The 10,888-nt window shown below is 33.2% G+C and overlaps 2 protein-coding genes across 2 annotated transcripts; one reads left to right on the top strand and one right to left on the bottom strand.

Annotated features, from left to right (window-relative positions):
* Positions 1-2,703: 2,703 nt before the first annotated feature.
* LOC139882474 (heavy metal-associated isoprenylated plant protein 39-like) lies at positions 2,704-3,963 on the bottom strand. Its single transcript, XM_071866790.1, has 2 exons — positions 3,888-3,963; positions 2,704-3,161 (listed from the first exon to the last, which is right to left on the bottom strand). Exon 2 carries the CDS (start codon positions 3,142-3,144, stop codon positions 2,704-2,706), a length of 441 nt encoding a protein of 146 aa, XP_071722891.1. The 5' UTR covers positions 3,145-3,161; positions 3,888-3,963.
* A 4,192-nt stretch (positions 3,964-8,155) lies between these two features.
* On the top strand, positions 8,156-9,642 carry LOC139882471 (uncharacterized protein At1g01500-like). The gene is made up of 2 exons (XM_071866787.1): positions 8,156-8,848; positions 9,412-9,642. Exons 1-2 carry the CDS (start codon positions 8,156-8,158, stop codon positions 9,640-9,642), a joined length of 924 nt encoding a protein of 307 aa, XP_071722888.1.
* The last annotated feature ends 1,246 nt before the right edge of the window (positions 9,643-10,888 follow it).

Below are 10,888 nucleotides of genomic sequence, written 5' to 3'. Positions count from 1 at the left end.
CTGGATTATTAAAATAACCTATACGGCTATACGTAGTATTTATTTCAGTTAATGATGATATGATTTTGCCATCAATAAGACAATAATCACCGACTCTATGACTATATATTATCATTAACAAATTAGTAAGCTTAACTGGGCTCCTTCTTGAGAGATATGAGACAAATTATAAACGAACGTCAAATGTCAGCAACTGCATGCGCTCATTATTATAAGTCATTACAACATACATTTACATGTATATCATGCTGGTTGAATAAAGTAATATAATTATAAATTTTGATTTCTAATTACTTTCGTCATTTCCCTCTGATTGGAAAGCACGTATTGGATATTACGGGAATTAGTTGATTACACGTAACTGTGTTAGTCGAAATTGATTTAGAAATTGAGTCGTTAAAGGATCAAGGTCTTGTCCAACCAAACCTGCCTTATCAGGGATAGTTGACACCGACACAAAAAAATCATGCACTGAAACCATATATACGTACAAATCATGGATGACAGAAACGCACAATCAGACAATGAACGATGATTGGTTCAAATGAGTATTCCACGTTTGATCTCATGATAAGAATGATTAAATATTACTCCACTTCAAAGAAAAAAAAAAAAAAAGAATGATTTCAATAGTTATGGGGAAAATATATCCAAAAAAAGTTCTGGGGAATTCTTATTTCTTAATTAATATTGTATCGGTTCGATTGAATCAATCAAATTATAAATTCATAATTAAAAAACAAATGATGGCAGCTGTCTTTTGATGAATCTGGATAATTAATTTATTTATTATTTTTCTGGGGTTATATAATCCACAATTTTTTCTGAGCTTCAATATATAATCCACAATGAAAAGTTGAAAGGGACAGATCAGATTTGTGTGAGGACATCTTGTTACGACCCCATAAATTTTAACCGAGCTCTTAAACAAATGAAGGCTGGGGTTGTTTGGATTTGCGTCATATGAATAGGTGTTTGGTCTTTTAACATGTCAACTTGTCAACGGAACTGACTAGGAGATGACATGGATCATCATGGATGGATGAATATATATGTATATATATACAAACTTGACCATATACGTAATTGAGTTTAATAGTATTCTCTCAGTTTCATATTATTTGTCTAAAAATATCATTTTATATAAATTAAAATAATAGATAAATATATATATTTTTTAGATTAATTTATCATTTAATAATTAATTTTGATCTATTCTTCACTAAACATTTAAAAAAATTATAAAATAATAAATAATATGATAAAAATTTATATTATATTTATATATGGATAAATATTTTAAAAAAATTGATGTTTTTAGACAAACAATACGAAAAAAGAAGTATATAATAGTATTTGTAATTTACTTATAACGAAAGGACTATTTAGCGACGTTGACACTTCCATTTTTATTTAAAAAGAAAGCCATTCCATGTTCATCTAGAGTCTAGAGACTTCTCCCTTCCATCAGGTTCAGGACAAGTCTGTACTCGATGCTACCCGAATTGTACTCAAAAAAATTATGTTTTGCCTCCTAAATTCTCATTCGTACGTTTTACTACCTAAACTTTGCTTTCATCAAATTGTACTCCTCCTCCTTTTAAATTTACAACCTAGCCTATTCATTTTAGCACTACGATGGTAATTAGCACGTGTACACAACTAAACGACGAGTACGACCATATGTAAAAACAAAGTGCAAGCAAATTAAACTTGCAATCACATGCTTATTTTATTATGGCCATTTATTCTACTCTTTCGATTAATTGATATTGATGATCATGTGTAATACAGGTGTTTTGGTATTGTATTCTTGTCTGTCGTAATGTCGCTACACAATATTAAAAACAATCTTTGAAGTTTTCTCTAAATTAACCGTACCATAATTTGCAAAAAAAAAAAAAGCATTGATAACTTAAATTAAAGCTAAGCTGGTATATATTTTAACTGTGATTCGAGCAGAAAATTCCAATAGCTAACATACAATAGAATAGTGCAAGATCTCAAACAGTGGCATAATATGTGAGCCATTAATTTTGATAATCAATCGCTGACACCTAATCCATGTGGACCATTATTAGCCTAGCCTAGTCAAGCCAGACCCACATACAATAAAACTATATGAATATAACCCTTCATTTCTTATCCCAACATTAGATTTAGGGCACAGAAATTCTCTGAAATTAATTATGTCAATATGTATAATTTTGTTACATGACCCACCCATGAAATTTCTTCACAAAAGCTCGTGAATTTCGGTACTCTTGTCATTAATAATCGACGCTTTTATAGCTGCTATGCTTTCATTGTCCTATTAGATATGCCCCCCCAACTCAAGTCAATCGTTTGGTAATTTTTATTTTTTCGTTAGAAACAATGCTTGACTTACTCGATGGAAACTAGTATTTGAAAATATTTTACCTTCGACTTATTTAATTGATGTATACAAATCAGTACAAGAATGAGAGAATATTGAAGAAATATATATATACATATATATTAGTAGACAATATTAGTTCAAATTCTTCCATTTAATCCAAAATTTGTATGTTTTATTCTCTACACACTTGAGATATATATATATATATATATATCCTTGAATATATACAGATCAAGCACACCACCATCAATATTATATATATACAACAGCAGGTGCTAGTAATTTCATTTAAATTAAACTTTTAAAATTTGATTATCTCTGAATTAACAAATAACACATGCATTTGGATTCTCCTCAATGCTTTGGACATAATAGTAGGAAGTCAAGTGCGGATTATAAGCTTTGTAAGCCTTGACAAGCTCCATAACTGGGTCGGGCACTTGTGGTGCGGGTTGGATGTCTTTCTTGCCCTCATCTTCTTTTTTCTGATCTTCTTCCTTCTTGGGGGCCTCTTCTCCTTCTTTCTTCGGGGCATCCTCTTTCTTTCCGGCCTCTTCTTCCTTTTTCGGTTCTTCTTTTTTCGCCTCGCCGGCGGCCTCTTCCTTTTTCGTCTCTTCTTTCTTTGCCTCTTCTTTCTTTTCCGGCTCCTTGGCCGGTCCTACTGATATTATGTCCGTTGTTGGCCAATATTTCCTCAATTTGCTCACTACGGTCACTGGATCGACAGTTCCGATCACCGTGAATTTCTTCTCATTCATGTCCATTGCAATTGAATCGATTCCTAGATAAGTTAATAGCGCATTTGTTAGGGGAGGTATATACATACACTTGGTAATTTATTTTACTATGTACAACAAACACACATGCATGCACTTGATACAAAAGAAGAAAAAGACATCTATCATAAGATGTTTTGAAATTAATTTTTTTTAGAATTAATGAAACATTAGTCTTTCCTTAGTACACATAATTTGTAAGTATCATGGTCCTACACATCTCTAGCTAGCAAAGCCTCGTAATCCAATTCGTTAGAATTGAAGACTAAAAAAAGTCAATTAAAATGATCAAAGGTTCAAAAAGGTAAATAAATAAATGAAAGGGTCTAAACTTATGATATAGGATACTCTTTAAGATACATTAAAAACAAAAACCTTGCTATTCAATTTTCTTAATAGTAATATTTTTGGTGTTATCTGATCCCCTTACCACATGCAGAAACAAAAACACAAAGGCGGAAATTTCATTTTCTCCTTTGGGGCGGCGTTTTTTTATTACGCAAGCAGTGGCTGCTGTCACAACACAACAACTCTAATTTGTCGCTTTCTAAATGGGCTTGTAAAAAGTTTATAACTTTTAAGAAAATTATCCATATACTCCGTATATTTTTCATCCAAATTAACAAGAAGGATTGCTTTAGAAGTCAAGAACAAATGGTTATATATCATGATTTGCTAATTAAGGTGAATAAGTCTTGATCAAGAAGAAAAGTGTTTTCACTCAAAATTACCTGAAAGAGTAGAAACTGTCTTCAATGCTTTCTGCTTAGCTTTGTGATCATGTAGATCTAATTTCAGTACAACCTTCTGCAAGAACAAATTAATGCAAAATAGATTTCATATGAGTTGACAAAAATATTCATGCAAAGTAAAATATTGAATAAAACAGCAATATCAGAGATAATCAAGCATAAATATAAATATCATGAGCTAGTCTCATAATTAAGAAACAAGAAAAAAAGTGTTGATTATAGAAAGGTCAACAAATCTGGAAAGACTTGGTAAGAACTTATCACTTAGAAGCAGAGTTACTATATAGGCAAATCACTATTAGCTAATAAATTCGATGTGATGACATAACCTTGTGGATGAAGATCAAATCCTGAATTAACCTTTCATAAAATAAATAAAAATAAACTTAATTAACCTAGCTAGATTGATATAGAAGCAGAGTTACTATAAATTCTGATATACTTATTATCCATTATCTGATGAATAAATTTAACTACGTACAGATAGTAAAAAGGAATCAATCTTGGCAATCATTAGGATTGAAGCAGAACATTTTTCAGTGACCACAAAACCCAACAAATATCACTTTTTCTTTTCTTTTGCCTAGCAATCAAAGAACAATTTTTTAGAAGAGGCAAAATGAGTCATTAAAGAAGAATCATACATATAGTACTTTTATGAATATAAATGCATAAAGTATGTGTCTGACTGGAATATTTAACAACAGATCCTGAAGAAGGGAATCAAACCTTCATATTCCTGGTTTGCTTATTCTGGGAATAATCAACCAATTGCAGCAGAGAGAGAGAGAGAGATGGCAAAGGCAAAATGATAGTGTGTGCGATGATGAGGTGGAGCTATAGATTGTTGAAAATCAAGTAATAATGTTTTGTTTGGAAAAAGATGGGCAGAGAGGTGGTTTGGACTCACTTAAATTGAAGGAAAAGGAATCAAAAATTCAATCACCAAATCAAAACAAAAGAATTGACTGATAGGGGAGAGAGAGAGAGAGAGAAGTATAAACCAGAAACACAAGTGTGTTTTTGAGCAAGTGGTGGTCATGAGAGTTTCTACTTACTTGGCATTGCTAAATACTACTAGAACTAGTATACGTATGTATGTGTACTCAACTTTATGGATTGGTCTACTCTCATGAATGATAAACCAAAGCACAATCAAGCAGTAATTGAACCATCACTTTCCCCTTTTCTACATTTTGTTGATATTATCCCACGCGTTTGAAAGGGGCGTCACCGTCACGATCGACAAACGTTGTTCACAAAAATTAATGCCAGGAGAAACAGAAAGTGGGGATTAGGCATCGTCACCGTATAATTTGATCCGATTCCTTGACAGTTCTTAAATTACGATTTCTTGACAGTTCTTAAATTATGAAACTGAATTGAAATCATAAATTTTTTTAAAATTTACGATTTTGATTTGATTTCATATAATTTTTAAAAATTATAATAATAAATAGGGAACATAATTTTTAAACCGGATCGTGGCTATTTATAGTGTGGATGTGGTAAAAAAGAAAAGGGTAAAATATTTTAATCCTCTCAGTTTAGATTTAACATATGATTTCTTTTCTTTTAGTTCCACAATTAATTTAATCCTCTTATTTTCACAAAATAGTATATAATTGCCACCTTCCGTTAAGATTTTCGGTTAGTTGATCAAATTTTCACCGTTAACTTTCAAAAAAATACTATTTTATCTTTTTAATGTAATTTTAGTTATAATTTTAATCTTAATATATATTGAAAAAATTATTGACCAATACATATTTAAATTTAAAATTATCAATTAATTTATAATAATTCATAATTTGATAAAAAAGAATATAATTTCTTAAACTTCAATCACTACTTAAATTTTATTTTTAATATATACGATGATGGGGATGGGGATGAGGATGATGATGATGATGTAATTATAATTTTAAAAAATTAATCATTAAGGTAGTATTTTAATTATTGTTTAATTATAATTATTTAATTATTATTATTATTATTATTCATATGAAAAATAATAAATAAAATAATTTAAAAAAATAAAATAGTATTTTCACAAATTTAACGGTCAAAATTTAATCAATTAATTGAAAAATTTAACGGAAGAAAGTAATAATATATTATTTTATGAAAGTAGAAGGTTAAATTAATTTTAAAATTAGGAAAAAAAATAATATATTAAAACTAACCTGAAAAGTTAAAATATTTACCAAAAAAAATGAAATCAAATAATACTACTAGTAAATTAGGGAACATAACGAACGGTAAAAACAGCAGAAATATTGTATGTTTGCCCCACCAATGTCAGATTTCAGACACTCAATTATTCCATCATTTTCACGATATATACTACTTCGTTTAGAAACACAAAACTTATTTCTTATCGAAGAGATAATGGTGAAAACTTGATTCTGTTTTTAATAGCAGCTTGTTGCTCTGAGTTTAATTTGATTGGTTATTATGACTTGTATATACATTCGGCCCGTTTGAAGGTGTAGTTTTTGCCCATAAAAATTATCTAGTGATGTTTATTGATAATGTTTGGCCAATACTTTAGCTCCAAATAAAGACCACGTAATTTTGAACTACTTTGCATCATCGCTATTATAGCATATATGCGATTTAGTTAGTTAGCAAGCACTATATCATCATCATGAAGACTAGGACGATATAAAACAAAATATTAATGTTTTGCATTAAAAAGGAGTAGCCGGCCTATAATATCCAATTGCCATATGTTTCGACATTTGACAGTACTTGAGGTCCCCTCGTGCCTCTACAACTTTGATTAATTTCCATGGCTCAAAATATACCTCTTTATATTTGATAATTAAATCAAATTAATTTTTTAGGCAAGAATCATGATTGGTTGGCTCACCTTCATTCAAAATTCTTCTTTACTACTAATGAAGGAGTGTCATTGTACAATTTCCGTTAAATTACAATTAATCTATCCACCAAAAATCCGTTTTCCCAAAAATCGAAATCATAATGTTTGGAAGGAAGAAACTTCTTAAATCTTAGCCATTGAGCCACTCTTTGGTTGGCGAATTCCAATTACATTATATATTAATGAAAGAATTAAAATTTTCATTCATTTTTTATTTACCTTGAATAGGTGTTATGAAATTGAATATAGACATGACTATGACATCATGCATGATGGTAAGACAAAGGAAGAGTTCAGATCGGACAGTTCTTATGGAGATTTTGCCTTCTAAAAAAATACTTATGGAGATTTCATGTTCCGCAAAATGATTTCAAAGAGTTAGTAGTAATACGTAAGAAAACAAAATAACCTGGCCAAGTCACACCTAAGTCCTAACTACTACAACATAGGTCTTGGTCCCTAATCGTTCCTGGCAAAAAAAAAAAAAAAAAAAAACCATTTTATTTACTTTATTAAGATTTGAAATAATGTAGTACTACTGGTAGTACGTAACAGAGTCAGCTTAGGAATGAAAATATGAAATCGAGTATTCTCCTTCATTTTCCTTTTTATTAATGCAACTCTCCTTCATTATTAACACTACACTACACATGGTTTTCTTTTATATATGGACAGTTACGCTACACATTAATACGTACGTGACGGTAAATTACAGGTTCCGAAACATGTACAATATCTTTTTTTTTTTTTTGAAAATAAACATGTACAATATCATGGTCGAAACAAACACGCGTTTTATGTCGCATATGTAATTAAGATATGTTTCGAGATCAAATCCTAAAATATTTTGGATGGATAATTGTATAAGAGAAAAAAAAATTCGTAAAGAAGTCAATTCCTATGTGCAATAAAAAGTTGGCCCAAACAGCCCTAAGCTCTCGGGTCAGCCCAGTTCCTTCTATGCACGAACTTGTTTTCATTAGGCCTCTATGGAAGAAAAGTTGGCCCAAACAATCACAACGCAGCCATAAGATGAGCCCATAAACTTAACGGCGTCACTCAGGACACGTTAATACTCGCATGATCGACCACACACGTGAAACGTCAAGGACACGACGCGTGTCATTGACTTCTTTTCCCTAGCCTTTGTTTTGTTCTTTCTTTAACAAAACAGAACAGCGCCAACTGCAAACAAACACTCATCGTATTAGGATTGGAGGAGTATTAATATTATTTACTCCGAAATTCCTTTTTTTTAGTATAGAAATCGAATCCCTAAATTTTCTCCTTCTCAATTCAACAATGATCGATCAATAACAACTTGAAGAAAAACAAAATCCCTATATTCGGTCCATTCACGATGGATCACTACCAGTACCACCAAGACGAGGATTTATCTAATTCGGCTTCTTTCCAGCTAATGAAGAACACTTCGATCAACAATTTCTCTTCCTGGCTTGAAATCAGGCTTTTCTATGTCAGAATTGCGCCGTGTGCTCTCTCCTCCGTCCCCGACCACCTCACTCTCTGCCACATGCGGCGGGAAATGGGCGTCTCCCTCGAAATCAACGGTGCGCGCGTCCCGACGTCAGAATTGGCTTCGGTCACACTCCGCCGTGATCGGCTGAACAAGGAATCGTCGGAGGTTACGTATGTGAGCACAGACAGCGTACGGGTCAGCGGAGGAGTTGAGTTCGAGGTGCTGGCCGATAATGAGGAGATGGTGCTCTGTGGTTCGTTAGAGAGAATAGAGGGCACGGCTTGTTGGGGTAATGATAACGGTGGTGGCGGAGGCAGCGGAGATAATAAGACGGGGTGGAGTATGGATTGTTTTGTGGCTGCCGGATCAGCCAGGTTTGGGCAGTCCTCGATCGAGATTTATGTTGCTGGTTGTTGTGGGACAGTTCCAGTGATATTGACAAAGACAATTCAGGCAAGTTCCAGAAGGAAGGCTTCGAGGCAAACGGTATTGGATGCGATCCCAGAAGATGAGGAGGTCTGGAAGGATCATAAGAGTGACCAGAATGGATTAATTCGTCAAAGGAAGCTTCAGGTAATTGAAATATGCTCTTGATTTTGGATTTTTTATTTCTACTGGGTGTGTGATATTTGGATGGAAACTTTAGTTGGACTTGATAGCTCGAGAATGTGGTTGTGAAGTCTTTGCTCGCTTACTTTTTTTGTTGTGCCTGAATTAGTTTATGCCTTTCTGCACCATTTGAAATAGGAAATAGTGTATCCTCGCCACCATTATATCTCATAAGCAAGTGATAAAGATGATCAGACGAGCCATGATAAATAACACCTGAATTTGGAAGTCACATGATTATTTGTTTCTTCCTATATCACTTACTGTATTTTTTTTATTTTTATTTTTTATTTAATCCTTCCTGGAAGCTTAACTATTGAACTTCTATTATTCCTCATGTTGCCTTGATGGTCAGTAATTTATCAACTTCCCAATGAACCATGGATCGTGTTAATATAGCTCGCTGTTTCTCATTGTGGCTACAAACTTTCCATCAATGGATATACTTAGCCTGATTTTTTTGTCAGAACTCATATAATATATCGTAGTTGGGTTACTCAAGCAATCCATTCTGCCTGTTCTTGCAGGATACCGAATCAGAAGTTGAGGGTTATGATGTGGATGGTAAGTTTGGAAACAGGTACTATTCTGAGGAGGCATACTATGGTGAGGACGGCCAACTGTCATGGTTTAATGCTGGTGTCAGGGTTGGTGTTGGAATTGGCCTTGGAATGTGCCTTGGAGTTGGGATTGGGGTCGGCCTTCTCATGCGCTCATATCAAACTACTACGAGGAATCTTCGGAGAAGGTTTCTATGAAACAGATGTTTCTACTCTGATATTTGTTCTTCAGGCTCAGCGAGATGTTGGGAAATCTTTTGGAATTCCTAGAGGCTCTCAAAAGATTTCTTGTGTTATACCAGGGAGGCAAGTTACTATATCTGTGAAATATGTTTGGCTAGTTTTAACATCATCCTATGAGTTTTTGAACGTTTGCCATCCATTGTTTGTGGCTGCTTTTATGTTTCCTTCAAAAATTGTGCGAGGATAGTAAATATGTTTATAATATAGAAGGGAGGATGCTTGACCCCACTCTTCAAATACAAGAAGAGAGGGCAACTGCGGGGCTGTGATTATGTAGTTCAAATATTTAGCTAATTGTACTTAGTTTTTCCTTCAACTTCCCCAAGTTCTTGCTTTTTTTTCTTTTTAGGTTTATGTATTTTTTCTTTCTCCTTTTAACGCTTCACATTTTGTTTTGTTCTATTCAATCTGTTATTTGCAACCTTTGTGCCACAATGAATAAAGTAGGCTGCTCATTGTTTTGTATTGAAAGTTTAGCTTTCTTCTTGCCTTCTTCATGGTATGTGCGGTTATTCAAAGACATCCTGTGTTTGAAACTGTGTAAAGAATGACATAAGACTATTTTGATTACGCAGACATGAAGATGAACATTGCACTGCACCCAGTGATTTTTATACTTCAGATAGATGATATTTTAAATTTTTAGGTTCCTTGACACATAAAAATGCAAAACATCGTGTATTTTGAAACGGAAGTAATATTAACTATGAATGAATTGGACCGAGTTGAACAGTCGTTCAGTGTAGGAGAAGACGCTAAATCAGATTGAATCATTTATTGAAGACGCTAAATCAGATTGAATCATTTATTCGCAATGTGGATGAAATTCATGCAATGGAATGTAATGACGGTTGAAAAGTTGAAGTTCCAGAAGGTTCCATGCCATGTCATTATGGGCCAAATTCACATGACTCACTTTCATGGAGCCTATCCTCCTCTTTGACTTTATTTACCTTAAGCTTCAAGCTGAAGCAAAGACTTTTCACTTTTAGCATCGCGAGACCCGAATCGAACTGTAAAACCAAAACTTCGATCCGAATTCATCCAAACTCAAAATTGTATTAGTGGTACATAACTTGAAAGTAGATTGTGAGCCTCAAGTCTCTCGAAGGCACTAGAATTTCACATATGGTCGATATTACCAATCAAAACGGTGAAAAAGATCACGTTTGAAAGTGCGTGACAACTACGTGTCTTCATG

Source organism: Rutidosis leptorrhynchoides, unplaced genomic scaffold (genome assembly GCF_046630445.1).
Source record: "Rutidosis leptorrhynchoides isolate AG116_Rl617_1_P2 unplaced genomic scaffold, CSIRO_AGI_Rlap_v1 contig274, whole genome shotgun sequence".
NCBI classification, from domain to species: Eukaryota; Viridiplantae; Streptophyta; class Magnoliopsida; order Asterales; family Asteraceae; genus Rutidosis; species Rutidosis leptorrhynchoides.
This window is presented reverse-complemented; position numbering and strand designations above follow the sequence as displayed.

Bases quoted from the DNA above. Each gene is read 5' to 3' on its own strand.
- LOC139882474 (XM_071866790.1), bottom strand. From the start codon at position 3,144: ATGGACATGAATGAGAAGAAATTCACGGTGATCGGAACTGTCGATCCA.
- LOC139882471 (XM_071866787.1), top strand. From the start codon at position 8,156: ATGGATCACTACCAGTACCACCAAGACGAGGATTTATCTAATTCGGCT. The intron at 8,849-9,411 runs GTAATTGAAATA...CTGTTCTTGCAG, and splicing joins TTCGTCAAAGGAAGCTTCAG to GATACCGAATCAGAAGTTGA.